Source organism: Equus przewalskii, chromosome 4, assembly GCF_037783145.1.
Source record: "Equus przewalskii isolate Varuska chromosome 4, EquPr2, whole genome shotgun sequence".
Taxonomy (NCBI): domain Eukaryota; kingdom Metazoa; phylum Chordata; class Mammalia; order Perissodactyla; family Equidae; genus Equus; species Equus przewalskii.
In genome coordinates this window covers 3043914-3063922 of record NC_091834.1, presented here as the reverse complement: position 1 = coordinate 3063922, position 20009 = coordinate 3043914, and the positions used below count along the sequence as shown (strand labels likewise).

At 41.9% G+C, this 20009-nt stretch overlaps 1 protein-coding gene across 7 annotated transcripts in view; it reads left to right on the top strand.

Moving 5' to 3' along the window:
- The window catches only part of PHTF2 (putative homeodomain transcription factor 2), a 119823-nt gene that overhangs the window by 14652 nt on the left and 85162 nt on the right, over nt 1-20009 (top strand). For 5 of the 7 annotated variants that reach the window (XM_070617005.1, XM_070617009.1, XM_070617010.1 and 2 more), the window contains exon 2: nt 14011-14090. In XM_070617005.1, the coding sequence (XP_070473106.1) occupies nt 14046-14090 (45 nt within the window). In that variant the 5' untranslated portion in view covers nt 14011-14045. Of the gene's footprint in view, nt 1-6148; nt 6942-12284; nt 12446-14010; nt 14091-20009 lie in introns of those variants that run through there. The other 2 variants (XM_070617006.1, XM_070617007.1) reach the window with 2 other exon arrangements.

Below are 20009 nucleotides of genomic sequence, written 5' to 3'. Positions count from 1 at the left end.
TGATAGTGGTGTTACATAACCTGGGGAGATTTGGTGACCAGTCCTAAGTCCATCATTTAAAACATGACTTAGTTTCCACTTGTGCGCTTGTCCCCTAGGAATTATTCTAGTGCATTTAAAGCCGTATGTCCTAATTTAAGTTGGCCGCGTGACCCTAGGAGAAGACGATCCGGGGCCCACAATGTGGTTTTCATTTCTGCTTTACCGTTAACCCTCCGTCTACCTTCTTAGAACTCACTCCCAGCCCAGGCTGCAGGCCCAGTTACAGCTGATTCCCGTTAGTCCTGGACGTGGTGTCTGATAAGGGGGCGGCAAATGCTGAATTAGTGAACGCTGAAGCCGAGCTCCCGGGCTCACCTCCTGGGAGCCACTCGTCACGTTTTCATAAACCGATCAATACGTATGTTTTATACGTTTTTCTGTTTAAAGGCACTTCATTTTTTATTTATTGTTGATTTATTAACATTGAACTTATGGCCAACAGGCTTATAGCTCATATGTGAACAAAAGTTATCGAACACACATTTTCTCCATAAGGCACATTGCAGCCTTGTCTTATAGTTAGGGACATCAGACAGCACTTCAGCACTACTTTTGTGGGCCATTTTAAACAAAGAAATCAACAACAAAAAGCAAAAAAGGCAAAAAGTGGCACTAAATAGACCACACACAGGGCACTTGTTTACAGTGTGGGAGCTGTCTTAAGAACACAGAGCATCACTTCGTTCAACCTCAGCTGGAAACGTGCACATCAGGCAACTCACATTTCTTGCTACTCTCTGCATGTCTGCAAATGACCAAGAAAGTACTGTGAGTATTGATTTTGAGCTTAAATAAATTTTAGCCAGCAGGCAAACTTGCAAATAACAGAACCTGCAAATAATGAGTATCGACTCTAAAGCATTAGGTAAGAGGCGGCTGCCCAATGTTAAATGAATGTTTTTGAGTAGATTTACATAACTGAATCATACTTATGAATATTAGGATTCCAGTGTACTGATGGTATAACTGGAAATTGAAATTTAAAACTTGGTTCAAGTTGTATTTTTTTTTAAAAGATTGCCGCCTGAGCTAACATCTGTTGCCAATCTTCTTTTTTTTTTTTCCTCCTTCTTCTCCCCAAAGCCCCCCAGTACATAGTTGTGTATTCTAGTTGTGGGTCCTTCTGGTTGTGCTTTGTGGGATGCCGCCTCAGCGTGGCCTGACGAGCGGTGCCGTGTCCACGCCTGGGATCCGAACTGACGAAACCCTGGGCTGCCAAAGTGAAGCGTGTGAACTTGGCCATGGGGCCAGCCCCCAAGTTGTAATTTTTATCAAAGTTCGACCGATACATATTTTAAGAGTACAGTTCTGGTACTAATTCCAATAGGTGTTTTTTCCACACTGCCGAGCAATTCGCCAACACCAGCTGGGTGTCCTACGATGTAACTCAGTTCTGACGCTGTCTTCCTGGACATAGCATCGCGTCCCGCAGGTTAAAGGCTGGGTCCCACAAGACTGCCCACCACCCGCTCACGTGCTCTTCACGAGTCCCGGATCGGCACCTGTGCTGCTGACTGACCTGTAGGTGGGAGGTCCCCACGTCCCCCTCCTTGGGCTTGATTAGTGTGCTGGCGCGGCTCACAGAAGCAGAGAAACAGCTCCTTTACTAGACCACCTGTTTGTTATAAAGGATGTAACTCAGGAAGAGCCAGATGGAAGCGATGCAGGGGACCAGGTGTGTGGGACGGGGCCTGGAGCTCCAAGCTGTCTGAGCTGCTCTCCCCACAGCCCCACTCGTGCACCAGCCCGGAAGCCTGCCAACTCCATCCTCGTGGCTTTTGAGGGAGGCTTCCTTACATGGGCACGATTGCTTAAATCATGGCCGTGGGAGCCTGAACTCAGTCTCCAGCCCCTCTTTCCTTCAGGAAGTTGGGGGGCGGGGATGGGACTGAAAGTTTAGTCTAGTCCCACCTCGACTCCAACTTCCAAGGCTGCCTGAGTCACAGTCCTTGAACCTTCTGTTGACTTTTCTACTGTAAGTTAGGTCGATATTCTCCTCTCTCCGCTGTTATCCTCTGCTTTCTCAGATCTGCTAGGCCAGTTTCTAGTCGCCTGTCTTCTCTCCAGCTTCATTTTGTTGGCTTTCTCTCTGTTCTCCCGTCCTCGTGTGTGCCTTTGCTGGAGTTTCAGTTACGTATGGTAAGGCCTGTGTTTAGTCTACCGTTTTTTTCTGGTAGTTTGAAATATTTAAATCTTAAACTGCCCTGTAAGTAATTAAGTCATTTGAACACCATTGCTTATGCGTTCTCACAGTTCAATTTCCTTTGATAGTCTGGGTCTAGAAGAAGACAGAGTAACTTGTCAAATAGGTCAGAACAAGGAGACGGTTATCTTAGACAGAGGAAATATTACCGTGTCTAGAAGGCCAGGAGGAAGGTGTGTGGGAAATTTGGGAAGCCACATGGTTAGACTGTGGGATACGTGTATGGGTGGCAGGTTGGGGAGGCGCAGGTAAGAGCTGGTGTGTGGAAGAAGGTGGAGATTGTGGACGCTGCTGGTTGTGGAGGCGGTAAATCTGTGATCAGGTTGTAAACGGAGGGTCTTCCGTATGCTGTGCTAAGTGAACTCTTTTCTTAGGCAGTGGGGATTTATTAGAGATTTTTAAGTGGGAAAGAAACTTGATGAGGTCAGAATGGTGAAAGTGAAGAAATGATGAGAGACTGTTGGAGTAGGTCTGGTGGTGGATGACGTGGGCTTGTGCCAGGTCTGTGAGCGTGGGGCGGGGGGAGGGTTATGTGAGAGATGTTTGGAGTGTGACAAATAGACTGTTACTTCATCCCTTCCTCTTTATTGAGTGGCTTCTGGGTGCCGGGCATAGAATTGGCGTTAGTGGGAATGGAAATGGGAAAGAGACAGCGATGCTAGGACTCCTAGCTCGAGTAGCACATTGAGTAGAGAGTAAAAGAGGAGTAGATTTGAGGGAGGAAAATGCGTTTTAGTTTTTGTCTTGTTGGAGGTAGTTGTAACGGGTCCACGGAAGAGCTTCATCTGTGGCCCTGTATTTTCTGCTTAGTATTTGGAACTTATAAAAAGAACTGAAACTGGGTGTCTTCTCTTTACTTCCTTCTGTTAGAAATAACAGAAGGAGAAGTGCAGCTGTCGTTAGTTTAGACTGCTGTCTTAGAATATTTAGATTTTACTTTTCAGTTGAGTCAGTAACTTAAAAGATTGTGTTTAGTACATAAAAAATAAATGTTAAAAAAAAGTAAATCTAGGGATTTATGAGTGAAAATGAAGATCACAGAATTTTTCTTGACTAAAACCAAATGAAAGAAGGGAAAAGTGAGTGAGGGAAGGAGAGGGCCAAAGAAGAGGTGTGTGCATCCTTGTGCTGGATACTTCAAAAAGTGGAGGCCAAGGGAAGAATGAGAGGATAGCGGGCACGTAGGACAAGGCTTGTAGTTCCAGCCCCGTCTCCCAGAAGCCAGACTAGGGGCGGGCGAGGCCTCCAAGACCGTAAGCATTCTCGCCAACACTCTCCAGGGGAGATCTGAGTGCTGAGTAGCAAGCAGTCAAGGAGGAATCCTTGAGAAGCCCCTCCATCCTAGTGCTGAGCCTCCCAGAGGCAGGGAGCATTGCCCTTTGAACCATACTCTGATTAAGGGCAGGAGCCAAAGCCCAGAAGGCAGGATAGCCCTCTGACCGGGGCATGGATCCTGGGGCAGGACTCTTAGTGACATTTCCGGAGTGGCTCTTCTCAGTCCAAACTTAGCTCTCACTTTCCCCATTTCCCAGATCTTCAGGTTATAGAGAAATAGATGAAAAGCAGTATCCAGTTCTCAAACTGAAGTTTGTGCGTGTTGCTTGCACATGTGTGCAAGGAAATAAAAATGGTCCCACCTGAGGTGAGAAGGGTGTTGCTCCTGTCGAGGAGAACCCACTGGGTAGCACAGTAGGTGGGAGCTCAGCACAGCACCCCCGTGCTAACCAAGATCAAGATTTAAAAACAAAAGGCATGGCAACTCTACAGCTATGCCACAGGAGAAGAATACAGGAAAGAAAAGACCGTGAAGCGACCACACTACGTGAGGATAACTTGCATCCTTGGAACAGAGGCTCCAACAAATGGAGCAGAAAAAGCATTGAGAGATATAATGCAGACGAGAAGTTCTGAATAAAAAGTACATTTGCAGGTTGAAGGCACTAAACACCAGGGAAAAATTTATGAAATGATTAAAATTGACTGTACCCTAGTAGTCCTAACTTCAGAAAGGAGAGAATTATCTTGGCATCCCGGCCAAAAAGAGAACATGACTTACGTAAGGGGGAAAAGTCTCGCTGGCTGTGAACTTCTCAGTTCCAGTCAGTTCCAAAAGACAGTAGAACACTGCTTACAAAGTTTTGGTGGGAAAAAAGTGTGAACCGAAAGTTTTATCCCCAGCAGTATCAGTTAGATTTGGTTTGGCTGCTGCTAACAGTGGCTAAAACTGTAAGGATTTATAGTCTTGGGTACAAGAAGTGTGGAGGCAGGCGGTCCAGAGCTGGTATGGTGGCTTCACCAGTCAACCCAGGTTCCTCCCTGTCTACGAGTACGCCTGGCTTCTGTTCTCAGGACCAGCATCCATGGTGGCTGCTGGAGCTCCAGCCATTGTAACAGCACACCAGGGGGCAGGAGATGGGAAGGGGGAAGCACAAAAGGGCTTTCTCCAACTGTCCGATTCTTCAAAAGGGCCCAACTGTAAGTTCCCCACAACACTTGTGTTTGTGTCTGGACCAGAACATGGTCCAGCTACACCAGCTGCAAGAAGGGTTAGGAAACACCTTTGTTTTGGGCAACAGCATGCCCAGCAAAATTTTTGCAAAAGGAAAAGGACGGTGGAATAATGAGAATCAATTAGCAATCTCTAGTAACATCTCCTCCTCTACTTTTTTTTTTTTTTTTTTTTTTTTGCTGAGGGAGATTTGCCCTAAGCTAACATCTGTTGCCATTTTTCCTCTGTTTTATACGTGGGATGCCTGCCACAGCGTGGCTGCCAGCAAGTGGTGTGGGTCTGCACGCGGGGACCAAATGCCGGGCCACCGAAGCAGAATGTGCTGAACTTAACCACTAGGCCATGCGGCCAGCCCCTCGTATTCTCTTCTTTATCAACCATTTCTTCTTCTCGTTCTGCTCTGACTTCCGTCTCCTCCACTCCTTTGAAATGGCTCCTCCCAAGGTCATTTCTAACCTGTGTTTGGTTAAATCCAGTGATCTCTTAGCAGCCCACTCAGTCTTTCGTGAGACCCTCCTCTCTTGGATTCTGTGACATCACACTCACCTGCTGTCTTTCTCCTCGTTTTCTCTTCTGGCCTCTCTAATTCCACTTCCTTTGAATAGTAGCAGAGGGTTGGGCCCTTGTCTTGTCTAGTTGTACTCCTCTTAGGTGATATAGCTCAGTCACTTGATTTTATTGAGGTGATCTATGAGAGGCTCACATCTTAATTACGCATGCATTGGGTCAGTTTTGACAAATGCATAGACCTGCATAACCCCCCTCTGATTTTAAATATGGACTGTGTGTCTGGCTCCCAGACTCGTGTCTGCATCCCGCATCTGCATCTTGAGCTTCAGTCTCATGTGTCTAACGACCTGTTTGACTTCTTTATTTCTCTGTCTAGTACATATTCTCACCTTAACAGGTCTATTTTTGTATTTACTCTCATAAATCTTTTTTTTTAATGTGGGTCCATCTCAGAAAATGGTTCAAGCCAAAAACCTGGATTCCCTTCCTTAATCCCTCCCCTCACCTGCCCCATGCTAGCCCATTCTCAGATCTTGTTGGTTTTACCTGTAAATACAACTCAAAACTGCCCACTTATTGCCATCTCTGCTGCTTACACCTGAACCTGATGTGCTGTCATTTTCTGCATAAGACTAAGACTTCCTTTCTTTTTTTGTGAGGAAGATTGGCCCTGAGCTAACACCTGTGCTCATCTTCCTCTATTTTATGTGGGATGCTGCCATAGCATGGCTTGATGAGTGGTGCTAGGTCTGCACCCAGGATCCGAACCTGTGAATCCTGGGGCTGCTGCAGTGGAGTGCGCTGAACTTAACCACTAGGTCACCAGGGCTGGCCCAAGTCTTTCTTAATTCACCTCACTGCTTCCACTCTGAGCTCCTGCGTCTGTCCATTCTCTACACAGCTCTCAGAGTGGCCTTTGCATCACTGCTCTGCTGGAATCACTTCAGTGACTTCCTGCCTTTTTAGTAAAGTTATTTCCTATGGGCCCTATGGCCCTGCCTCCCTTTCATACTTTATGTTAATCACTGTCACCTGTGTCCGTCACACTAGCTTCCTTTCTGTTTCTTAAAGATGCTAAGCTCCTTCCCGCCTCCAGGTCTTTGCGTCTACTGCTCCCTCTGCTCAGCCCCCCTCACTTCTTGTTGTAGCTGGCCCTTCTCATCCTTCAGCTCTCGAATCACATGTCATCTTGGAGGGGTCCTCTTTGGCCATTCTGTCCCAAAGCACCCCACCCCGTCCCAGTGACGTCTCCCTGTTTATTTCTTTCATGGCACTTCCTCGACACAAACTTACCTTGTTTGTTGTGCATTTTCTATCTTTTCTGTTTGCAGTGTAAGTTTCATCAAAGCAGGCATCTTGTTTTTTGGGTTTTTTTCTTCAGTTGAAGATTGACCCTGAGCTAACATCTGTTGCCAGTCTTCCTCTTTTTTTTTCTCCCCAAAGCCCCAGTACATAGTCGTACATCTTAGTTGTAAGTCATTCTAGTTCTTCTGTGTGGGATGCCGCCACAGCATGGCCTGATGAACAGTGCCTAGATCCATGCCTGGGATCCAAACCGGTGAGCCCCAGGCTGCCGAAGAGGAGTGTGCGAACTTGACCACTCGGCCACGGGGCAGCCCTGGGACCTTGTTTCTTGTTCCCTGTTGTATCCTCACTGCCTGGAATACTGCAATATTAGTAAGTGTTCTATAAATAAATATTTTCTTAAATAATCAGATACTGGCTGAAACATCTCTGAAGTAATGTTTTTCAAATTTTACTCATAGTATTTGGATGAGGCTTAGTTAGCAGTTTTTAATCTGTAAGTAAAATCATTTTGAACATCTGTTAAACCTTTAATCCATTGAAATATCACTTGGTGCGTTATTATTTTGGTGGGGAGTACCTGGAACGCTTACTTAGTGAATGTTTCTACCAGAGGCCGGTAATAGCATATCCATATTTGAGTGGAACCGGATTGGTTGATGGTAAAAAATACTTGAGAGTAAATGATGAAGTTAAGCCATTTAAATGAATCGTGTTTCATTGTTGGTTTTCCCAGGCAGCACAACAAATAAAACAGGAAGCATTTGCCCAATACACTGTCAATTAGGTATTTAAAGGACCTTTTAAATATTTTTTTAAAAAGCCCAAAAGAATGCTCAAGGACTGGTCACGATTTTGTAGATATGTGCTGAAGTTTAGAAACCCTGAAATTTGAAAAGCTGCTTTAAAGGACGTACGGGGTGTGCTGGTTGTACCCATGGGAGGTGCTGCAGAGGGCTCCGTGGGTAGTGTTAGGATTATAACTCCAGGGATGCTTTTAGATTTCATGATGGCCCAAAATGTTTTTATAGATACAGGTTTAGAGAGAAGTTGCTTGCCTATAATTTTTCTTCTCTTAGGTTAGGTGTTATCCTTGAGCCTAAAATACGCAGTCTCTGCCTTGGTTTCATGAAGGAAAATAAAAATTATAAATATTCCTTTTTTGAACTGGTGTAATACAAAGTGGGTACCTCTGTTTATTGGACCTCATTTTGCGTTTCATTTTTCTATCCTAAGATTGAAAACAACTTTGAACATATAGCGTGTGCTATTTATTCTTCACGACATTTCCATGAAATAACACCCTCATTCCAGAGGAAGAATTAAAAACTTTCCAAGAAATTGTCGCCATTTATAGATCACGATTCGAAGGGTTTCTTCTGCCCATACCAGTTGCCTCTGCAGAGTCATACTTTTTTCCTAACTTCAACGTCAGTATGAAGAATTCGTTTTGAACCTTAACATTTGTTACGTTTCTAAGGGCAGAACAGCTTTGTCCCCAGTGTCTGAAGTCTGGAAAAGCTGTGGAGGAGGCAGCTGAGTTGTTTTTAACTTTAGTATTTAGGAATGGGGTTAGACCACACTTGGCAGGTGTGGCTTAACTCTTTTTCATTGTACTTTTTAGGTCGGCAAATAGTTTATCTGTTGGTTGAGTGACATGTCAGTAAATAAACCAGCCATGTTTATTCTACTTCACAATGTTTTTGACCTTTTCTTGTTAGGAATGAGTGTGTTTCTGTGTTTCTGCGCGTGTTGGGGTCGTGCAGGGTTGGACGGAAGCATTCTCAACACTGGTCCTTTAATTCATTCATTTGTGATGGTGCTTTGGTAGGCAACTTTTAAATTTGATCTGTCAACATCGTGTTTAATTATACAAGAAGCTAAGGGGAATTCAGAGATAGTAAAGACATGGGACCGCTCTCAAAGAACGTACAGATAGGAAGGGGGCACTGACAGACAAGTACACGAAAGTCCGTACAACGCAGTATATTAAGTGTAATGGGACACACGACAGAATTAGTGCAGGAGTTTGGGAGAAACTAGTAGAGAAAGTGGAACGTAGGAGGCCTTGAAATCCCCCTTGTTTTGGAGAGAGAAGTGCTAATTTTGACACAGAGGTACAGAAGTGTAGGAGATGTAATGTGGGTGAAACGTAGGAAATATGAGTTGATGCTGAGCAGTACTGTTCGTTGAGTAGGGTAGCGTGAGGATTTAGAGGCTCTAAATTCAGTTCTACAGGATAGGGGGCTGAATACAGTCCACAGGATAGGGGTCTGAATACAGTCCACAGGATAGGGCTCTGAATACAGTCCACAGGATAGGGGTCTGAATACAGTCCACAGGATAGGGGTCTGAATACAGTCCACAGGATAGGGCTCTGAATACAGTCCACAGGATAGGGCTCTGAATACAGTCCACAGGATAGGGCTCTGAATACAGTCCACAGGATAGGGCTCTGAATACAGTCCACAGGATAGGGGGTCTGAATACAGTCCACAGGATAGGGCTCTGAATACAGTCCACAGGATAGGGGGTCTGAATACAGTCCACAGGATAGGGGTCTGAATACAGTCCAAGGATAGGGCTCTGAATACAGTCCACAGGATAGGGGTCTGAATACAGTCCACAGGATAGGGGTCTGAATACAGTCCACAGGATAGGGGGTCTGAATACAGTCCACAGGATAGGGGGTCTGAATACAGTCCACAGGATAGGGGTCTGAATACAGTCCACAGGATAGGGCTCTGAATACAGTCCACAGGATAGGGGATCTGAATACAGTCCACAGGATAGGGGTCTGAATACAGTCCACAGGATAGGGGTCTGAATACAGTCCACAGGATAGGGGTCTGAATACAGTCCACAGGATAGGGGTCTGAATACAGTCCACAGGATAGGGGGTCTGAATACAGTCCACAGGATAGGGGGTCTGAATACAGTCCACAGGATAGGGGTCTGAATACAGTCCACAGGATAGGGCTCTGAATACAGTCCACAGGATAGGGGGTCTGAATACAGTCCACAGGATAGGGGTCTGAATACAGTCCACAGGATAGGGCTCTGAATACAGTCCACAGGATAGGGGTCTGAATACAGTCCACAGGATAGGGGTCTGAATACAGTCCACAGGATAGGGGGTCTGAATACAGTCCACAGGATAGGGGTCTGAATACAGTCCACAGGATAGGGCTCTGAATACAGTCCACAGGATAGGGGGTCTGAATACAGTCCACAGGATAGGGGTCTGAATACAGTCCAAGGATAGGGCTCTGAATACAGTTCTACAGGGTCGGGGTCCGATTACAGTTGTACAGGGTCTGGGTCTGAATACAGTTCTACAGGGTCGGGGTCTGAATACCGTTCTACAGGGTCGGGGTCTGAATACAGTTCTACAGGGTCGGGGTGTAAATACAGTTCCAAGGGCAGGAGAGTGTGATACATGGTTATTGAATAGGATGATGACGAGATCGGGGTCTGAGGGGATTTACATAAACTACTTTTTAAAAATAGCATGATTCCCATTTTGTCTAACAGTTTCTACTATGTTGAATTCCCTATTTGTAACACCGATTTAACTAAAGGTAATGTTTTTGGTGTGTTAGTAATGGAATGCAGAGGACCTCTGTACACTATTGGAATCCTCTCTTTTGACCTTTGCTCGGTTGTGGAGCGGTTGGCTGACTGGCCCTGGTGAGAACGGAGGCCCGAGAACTCAGCAGCGTATTCTCAAGCAGACAGCTCTTAGTGTCACAACTTGGGTGTAGAACGCGGTGCTCCTGGGGCTTAGTCACTGCTTTGCTCTGCTCTCTTTCCTCCACTGTTTGTTATAATGTCCTGGGTACTTAGGGAGACACAAAGGAAGGAAAATGCCTCTTTTTTTCCTTAAGAGTTTACATATGATCGAGTGACGTGTGTGGCTGGACAGCTTTGCATTTTCAGTTGACTGCCACATCTCTGGGTACAGATCAGTGCTGCAAGAGACCTCAGGCTTCAGCGTTTCAGTCTAGATGGACGCTTGTCGGAAGCTTCACCTTAGAGGAAGTAGCGTTTGAACTGACTGGACGGATGGAGGGGTGGAGAAGAGGAATGGGAGGAACAGCACGAGCGAGCCTCAGGGTGGGCGTAGAGTGTTTTCTGAGCATAGGGAGAGTCCCTGGAACAGAGGAATTTGTTTCAGAATAAAGAGAGAAGTACCTTGTGACGTTATGTATTGTATAGGCTGATGCTTTCTAACTTAGGCAACGGTGAAAGTCCTGGGGATTTCTCTGGCCGCCTCTGCACAAAGAATACTCCTGGGCAGTACTACACTCGACAGTGAGGTTCTGTAAAAGCTGCCTTAACATACTCTCTCTCCGTGGTCATCTTTTCCCTGCAGCCTGGTCTTTGGCATCATACATGCATTTTGTGTGGACCATGACATGGTAAAGAATAATTTCAGATACATTGACAAGGTGTGATAATTAAAGCACATCAAGGAGAGAATTAGCTCAGAGAACCTCTACAGCAAGATTTGAATGTTATGCTGACAGTTGGTTCTGTGGTTTTGTAATTGGATTATTTCCATATCTTAGTACCCCTCCTTCTGTCAGATCAGTTGATCGAAAAAGATTAAGATTCTCTTTTTAAAGTACCCAATAAACCTCCTATGCTACTTTTTTTTGGTAAATTAACTTTAGTGTCATAATTTAGCATTAAAACACTTATATATCATGAGCCATCATGATAATAGAGACTATAAACCCATGTTCCTGGACTATCGGAATCAAAGACATTGAAAAGGCTTTAGAAATAATCTTTATTATTCACGAAATCGTTTGTTGATTTATTAATTCTTGTTTATACTCGTGTGAAATTTGGGTGTCTTGGCGCTTTGTCACGTGTCTGATTCAGAAATCTATCTCAGGACGCTGTAAAACCTGTTTTAAAAATAGGTATGAGCCACTCGGTGTCTCTGAAAGGTGGTTGACACAATGGAAAAACTATTAAATGAATTTGCGGAGCGAACCTGCCATTACTGAAGACAGATCTTTTTAATTGGTTGAATTTTTATTTCTGTAGATCTAAATAACTACAATTAAAATATTTAGAATATTTTGTACCTAGTGTACTATTAGAGATGATTTTTGAAATTTATTTCTAAGTGTAGCTTGGTATAAACCAAGTATATAAAAAGTTATCTTTCAGATCATTTTATTTGAAGCAGGCAACGTTTTCCTCACTTCCATTTAAGATTATTTTTTAAATTCTTACTATTTATATGTGACCATTTAAATATTCCCCAATTATGTTAAATATTTCATACATTTAATAGATTGGGTGAATAAAAGGTTCTTTTACATTTTGTATGTGAAATGTATATTAGTTACACTCCTGGAGGAGTAAGAGAGAGGATCTTCATCTGATAGATAATCTGGAATTTTTGTCAGTAAAGATTGGGTGAAGTGAAAGGAGGGTAAAAGGAAAAGATGATATTCTCCTCCTTCTGTACCGTCTGTTGTAGTTTACCTTTGGCGAGGGCTGAGCAGGAGTGGGGAGAAGGAGAGTTCTCACCAGTTTGGGAAACACACACAGTTGTCTTGACAGACAGACAGAGTGAAGGCGTAGTGTTGCCGGCAGTGGTCCCCTGGCAGATGCAGGGGAGAAAACCTCTGGGAAGAAACATGGTTCAAGCTGACGAATCAGCCCCAGAGGCCTCCAGGATGGAAAGACCAAAATGGGAGATTGTGAGTCAGTGAGGGAGCGTGTCCGCGAAAACCCTTGTGGGAGAGATGAAGGTGGGCACCGTGACGAGAAACTTTAGTGGAGGCGAACTTCGAGGTCTCTGGATAATCCACCTGTGTGGGGCTGAATTGACTGTGCGATTTTATGATAATCAGGTAGCTATTTTTATTTTAAATGTCAACCAAAACTGATGACGTGTATTTCTTCTCTAAACTGTTTGCCATGTTTAGACAAGGAAATATAAATACTTCCCAGTTCCTGTACTGCAGAACTTTTTCACATAAAAATTTAATAATTAATTATAATTGAACATCTACTGTATGCACCGGAGTGTGGTGGGCGTCTTATGTATATTATATTACTTGCCACTCACAAAAACCCTATAAGGGATAGATAGGTATAGTTATTCCTATCATACAGTGATAGAAACTCGGTCAGGGAGATTAAGAGACTTCTTCACTGAGAGAGTGGAAGACGCTACCTGAATCCAGGTCTTTCAACTATATGCCAGGGCATTTGTCAGGAATTTCAGAACATAGTTTGCTTGAATTTGATCATTTAAAGATGGAATCAGCATCTTGGGAAAGGTAATAAAATAATCTGGTATGTAACACTGTCAAAAATGCAGGCATTAAGTAAATTCTGCCTTAAATTTTAGAGGTTGATCATCTGAACATTTGAACTTGCCAGTAATAATTTTCCTTATATTTGAATCCTCATATGCTTCCAAGAATGATGTATAAGCTGTGGTGTTTGTTTGGGGCACGCTGTGTAGTGGGAGCACGTGTGCGGTTGCAGACCTGCCTGTGCCAGGATCAGCTCAGCAGCCTCCTGTCCTCACAGGGGCTCCCTGACAGCCGGTGTGGCCCGGATGCTCCTGGCCTGTGTGTAATGAGTTCTGGGGCACGTATCTGTGTTAGAACCTGTGTAGGTTCATTCTTAACACCATACCCAGGGGTGCCCTCCATGCCAGCCTGCTCACGAGTAGGAAAGTATTCCAGAGTTAACTGGAATCCGTCTGGAATTAAATCTCTCCAGAGCCAAGGAATCGTTAAGTTAAACTTTTAGACAAACACAAAAAAGATGCCTGTGAAATGGTCTGTGGTAAATTTCTAAATATTAGCAAACTGGGGTATCTGGGAGGTCCTTAATGTTACTTACTCTTGTGTAATTAAGTGTGATACTGGCTTAGTATTTATCATAAATTCTTTAGGTTTCTTCAGTTATTTGGTTCAACTTTATGTCTACTGAGCATCAGGGAAAATTAAATATGTATGATTATAAATTTTGGCATGTCTATCAAGCCGTCCTTTAGTGACAGTAAGTGACACTGGTCCCTAGATAGAAACCACAGCAAAACTGATCTGTAACTAAGTGAATGAATGGATTCCTGTCATACATGAATTTATAAAGGAAACATTTCCAGTATAACCTGGGAAGTTCTCAAATTTATTTAAAAGGCTTGTTTAAAAAAATTTAGCTATCTTGTAAGAAAATTCAAGTGTTAGATTCACGTGGAAAAATCCTTTTTTTCATGGCAGCTGATTTTTGTTTACTTAAGGGAGCGTGTTGCTAAAATAGTCATGAGGAAGAGTGTAATCTAAGTCTAGTCATACACCCCTTGCTCTGCAAGTAACCAGAGAGTTATGTGTGCGTGTTGTTCAGTCTCCTGTTGGAACGTGGAAGTAAAGTGGTTTCTATGTTTTTCTCTCTTGCACAGCCTAAAATGACAAATGTGTGATTTCAGTGGAATAAATGGCGTCCAGAGTCACAGATGCCATAGTCTGGTATCAAAAGAAGGTAAGTCGACAGTCAAAGCTTTTAACCTTTTAGATGTTTTTATTTTAAAAATGCATGCTTTTCCTTTCTTTTTCTTTTTTGTGCTATGGGTTTATGTCAAATTTTACCTGAAATAATGACAAAGTGGATTTCAGGATCTTTTGAGTGGAAGGAGAAGAGTATTTTGGTTTTCCTTGTGCTGATTTTGCCTCTAAATAAATCAGAAAGCTGATGCTTGTAATTATTTTTTCTCCACTTTTTACTCCACGTTATCAAAGTAGCTAGATTAATTATATTTAGTTATAATATAAACCAAATTTCCAGGATTATGAATATAATTAACATTTTATAAAAGCATTAAAAATTTTCTTGCATTAATTCCTTTTAAAGGAAAGCTAGGTTAGCAGAGCCTTTTATAATTTTATAACTATTTTATATCAAGAGAAACTACAGTTTTAATCTGATTCTAGTAAGTTACAATTCAACAGCTGAATCTTTTCAGTAAAATAATTCTTTGGGGACTATATTTTCTAAACTGAAATATTAAAATGTTTGTTTTGATGTTTTAGCTTTAGTTGACATGACTACTTAACCAGCTGTGTCATCTTATACATTTCAAAATAAGCTTTATCAATGTAATGTTTTCTTTATAAAATGGAAGAGAATAAATGCTTTTTTGAAAATACAGTAAACTGTTTACTCCTAAAGAGTGTTGTTTATACTCTCTTTAAAATGTATGTTGTTATATGTAGTATCTTAGATTTTTAGTATATGTAGTGAATTATGTTTGTTTTCACATTTTAAAACATTTTTGATGCCTTATTCTTCAGGTCCCTATTAACAAAATATATATTTAAAGCTTTTCCTATTTAAGAGAAAACTAGACAATTTTTAAATTTAGTTGAATTGGAAATAAGTGGTAATTAGAACACTTTAAAGATTAGACAAACCTAAGAATGCTGCCTGTCTTTGGATGTGTTATTTCCTTTCTGGGGAGAACATACCACGGATACACAATATCACCCTTCTCACAGAAGGTACTGAATTGGAAGTATTGATACTGATCACTATTAGTTCAGTCTTTTGTGGTTCTATGTCAGTATCATCTTTACTTTTAAGCTTCCGATCAACTTAAAAGGAAACTGAATTAAAAAAAACTAAAACAATTTTTTTTTATATTTCCTACGCAGATCTTTTGAAAGCTTTTTTCTGAATTTCTACTTATAAGAGTAATGTTTATTAAACATTCTGTTTATTTGGCTTTTTAGGTTAAACGTTTCAAACTTCTCTGAAGGCCATTTGTGGACTGTACTCCTTTCTCGGGGTCGGAAGGTTTGAAATGTTGTGCTCACGTTCAGTTAGCACAGTGGCCCCCTTCTTATCTGAGGGCCGTTCACGGAGCGGCTTTGGATATGTGCAACCCCAAAATTCTCCGGATGCCACAAATTATACCCAGAACATGCAGTCACACATTTTACGTTAGAGAGTCGCCAGAACCATTAACCAGATTTGACTTCCTCTGTTTTTTCTTTTCGTTTTTAAATCTAATTTTCTTGAAGAAATCCATGTGAATATTTTGAAATATTAATTAGTGTTTCAATAGGCTTACTGAGAAAAAAATAGCAGCCCCTGGGACTGCCTTGCCCTGTCGTTACCTCTGTGTTCTGCTCCCCAGAGGCAATTATTTTAAATTCTTTATAGTTCAGTGCTTCTCAAGCCAGAGTTCGTCTCCTCCTCGTGCCTGGTAGGGAGTTGGGGAGGGTGGGTTGCAAATGCGGGGTGTGAAGGTTTGGTTTTCATAATTACTTTTGGGGGAGTACTGACATTTGTGGGTAGGAATCAGAGATACTAAATGTCATGCAATACGCTAGACTAGGTTGGCAAACTTTCTGTGTAAAGGACGGTTAGTAAATATTTCAGACTGGCGACCGTGAGGTCTCTGGCAGCCGCTGCACTCGGCTGTGAGAACGCAAGAGTGGCCGCAGACAGTGCGTCAGGGAGAGATGAATGGGCATGGCGTGTTCCAGTGAAACTTGATTTACTGAAATAGGCAATAGGCTCCATCTGGTCCAGAAGCCTCAGTTTGCTGACCTATGCTCCAAGACAGTCCGTTCAGCAAAGACTTGGCCTGCTCAGAATGCAGCAGTGCCCTGATGAATAACACTGTTTGGTATTTTTGTGGCATTTACTTTATGTTTTTAAACATACCTACCTTTCCTTTTTTTGACTATTTTATTGTAGATGTTACTTGTTGATTTCTGACTCTATGAGAACAAGTTAGCTTTTTAATGAGCTCCCCCTGGGCTCCTCCCCCATCCTCCCAGTGACTGCAAATTTTGGGTAAACCAGCGTTCAGAGTTTATGTTTGTGTGTGCGCTCTTTAGAGCTGCGTCATGTAACGCACTGTGGTAATTGTTCTGTCTGTGCAGCTTGCCTTTTCCCTTTTGCTTGGTTTTCTCATTCTCCGAAGCCTCTCACAGAACTGTACAACTCCTTTTGCTGTAGTCAGGCACCGTCAGGTTTTCTGTCCGTTGCTGTTTTCTTTCTTGGGAACGACCCTCCTAGAACTCTGTCTTCTGCTCCATCCTGCGTGGGTTGTTCTCAGCTCGCGCTCTCATCTGCTGCCATCTTGGTGTTTTCTTTTATCGTCAGCCTGAGGGTTCCCTTCGCTGCTCTTGGCTCATACATATTTGTTTTTTCTTAAGTATGTTTATTGAAAAAGTCTTTTTAGAGGTGTTTGTGTTTCAGCGAAAAGAAAGCTTGAGTTCTGAAGCTGATACTTGCTGATTATTTGGCCACGGGCAAATAATTTCATTTCTTTGAGTCTCGTCACTGCTCTACATTAACTAGATAATGGTTCTCAGTCTCTTTAATCATGCATCCCTTTGAAACTGTAGTGAAATTTCCAAATTTCTAGGATCTTAGTTCCAGAAAAGTGCATATAATGTGCAAACACACAAAACTTCACATCTGATTTGAACCCCGGGTGAAGTCTTCCTGAATTAGATGACTTAAAAACTTTAATATTTTAACATTCTTTGGTTTTGTGACCATTATTCAGTAGTATCCATCTTATACTAGGAGGTGTCACTATAAATAAAAAGCAAGAAACATTCACCTTCGGTAACTCACTTTAGATTCACCCTTCCTACTAAAAATGTTGATATTTTCATATTTTTGTTTTGAGTATTGAGTACTCGCTAGCCCCGAAGACGATTACTTGATTTGTGGACTATTATGAACGTGACCTCTAATATCAGATGTTAAATTTCCGGAAGAAAATAAATAAAACACATTGTTTTAAAGTATTAAAATATGTGTAGAAGGCCTAATTAAATACCACGTACCTTTTAATAAATTATTCTCTTCATGGTTTATTTTGGGATTTTTAAAGTCCTTTAATATCTAATTTTAAATTTTATTTTGTACTATTTTAGCCATCCGTAGTCATGAATAATTTGAAAGTTCCTATTGAAACAAAGTAATTTTCAGTCATTAATTCTGAAGAACAATTAATTCCTCAAGAATGGTAAAGGGAGAAACCAGAACAATTTCTGGTTAATATTGAGCTGTTGAATGTTTTTTTATAGTACGGTACTCTGCTTTCCTACTTCTAGTTTCTTGTTCCTGAGGAAAGGGGATCGTATATCTTTTGGAAGGCATCCTAAATAGGGCCCTGAAGTTATATGGGTTCAAAGTTAAGTGACACACTAAGTATTCTTTCAAAAAATGATAATGACCCATACGATTCTGTTACAAATATGCAGGTCAAGTTATGAGAGAAGGAGGTTGTATTTTCAGGAGATGAATCTGTAAGAGAAGGGTGGCCCAGAGATAACCCTCAAATTTTAAAGGGAAGAGAGGCACTAGCAACCCTGTATGGAAAGAGTTAAAATAGTGGACTTAGCTTATAAAACGAGGATATAGATCAAGACCTTGGTCCTCGTCTTTATGGAGTCAATATCCAGCAAGAAAACTTGAATGAGTGTGTTTAATGGCTTCTAAATATGAGCCAACAGTGGGATTCATTTAGTAATTTAAATGAGACACTAGCCTGAGTAGCATGAACTTGATGGATAACTGCTGTCAGCTCTTAAGTTGGGAACTTTAAATTCTCTACCTTTTTAGTAAAATTCATTTGTGCGTGTGTGTGTGTGTGTTACTAAGTACGTATATACGGCATTCCAGAGTGGTAGCTTGCCCAAGGTTGTGCGTGTGTGTGTGTGTGTGTGTGTGTGTGTACTAAGTACATGTGTACGGCATTCCAGAGTGGTAACTTGCCCAAGGTTGTGCGTGTGTTACTAAGTACATATGTACGGCATTCCAGAGTGGTAACTTGCCCAAGGTTGCACAGATGGTTAAGTATGAAGTTTCTCCTTTCAACTCCAACAACCTGTGCTGTTAGTCACGTTTAAGATTTTCCTTTGTGTATCAGGCAAGATTCTTTTTTTTTTTAATTGAGTTAATGATAGGTTACAATCTTGTGTGATTTCAGTTGTACATTAATGTTTGTCATTTGTGTTGTAGGTGCACCACTTCACCCTTTGTGCCCACCCCCCACCCCACCTTTCCCCTGGTAGCCACTAATCTGTCCTCTTTGTCCACATTTTTAAATTCCTCATATGAGTGGAGTGATACAGAGATTGTCCTTCTCTAATTGGCTTATTTCACTTAACGTAATTCCCTCAAGGTCCGTCCATGTTGTTGCAAATGGGATGATTTTGTTCTGTTTTGCAGCTGAGTAGTATTCCATTGTATATATGTACCACATCTTCTTTATCCATTCGTCTATTGATGGGCACTTAGGTTGCTTCCATGTCTTGGCTATTGTAAATAATGCTGCAATGAACATTGGGGTGCACAGGACTTTTGGAATTGCTGACTTCAAGCTCTTTGGATACATACCCAGTAGTGGGATGGCTGGGTCGTATGGTAGTTCTATTTTTAATTTTTTGAGGAATCTGCATACTGTTTTCCATAGTGGCTGCACTAGTTTGCATTCCCACCAGCAGTGTATGAGGGTTCCTTTTTCTCCACAACCTCTCCAACATTTGTTGCTATTAGTTTTAGATATTTTTGTCATTCTAACGGGTGTAAGGTGATATCTTAGTGTAGTTTTGATTTGCATTTCCCTGATGATCAGCGATGATGAGCATCTTTTCATGTGCCTATTGGCCATCTGTATATCTTCTTTGGAGAAATGTCTGTTCATGTCTCCAGCCCATTTTTTGATCAGGTTGTTTGATTTTTTGTTGTTGAGTTGTGAGAGTTCCTCATATGTTATGGATATTAAGCCTTTGATGGATGTATTACTTGCAAATATTTATTCCCAGTTAGTGGGTTGTTTTTTTGTTTCAATCCTGTTTTCATTTGCCTTGAAGAAGCTCTTTAGTCTGATGAAGTCCCATTTGTTTATTCTTTCTATTGTTTCCCTTGTCTGAGAAGACATGGTGTCCGAAAAGATCCTTTTAATACTGATGTCAGAGAGTGTACCGCCTACGTTTTCTTCTAGAAGCCTTATGGTTTCAGGTCTCACCTTTAGGTCTTTGATCCATTTTGAGTTTATTTTGGTGAATGGTGAAAAAGAATGGTCAATTTTCATTCTTTTACATATGGCTTTCCAGTTTTCCCAGCACCATTTGTTGAAAAGACTTTCTTTTCTCCATTGTAGGCCCTCAGCTCCTTTGTCGAAGATTAGCTGTCCATAGATGTATGGTTTTATTTCTGGGCTTTCAATTCTGTTCCATTGATGTATGCACCTTTTTTGGTACCAGTACCATGCTGTTTTGATTACTGTAGCTTTGTAGTATGTTTTGAAGTCAGGGATTGTGATGCCTCCCGTTTTGTTCTTTTTTCTCAGGATTGCTTTAGCAATTCGGGGTCTTTTGTTGCCCCATATAAATTTTAGGATTCTTTGTTCTAATTCTGTAAAGAATGCCA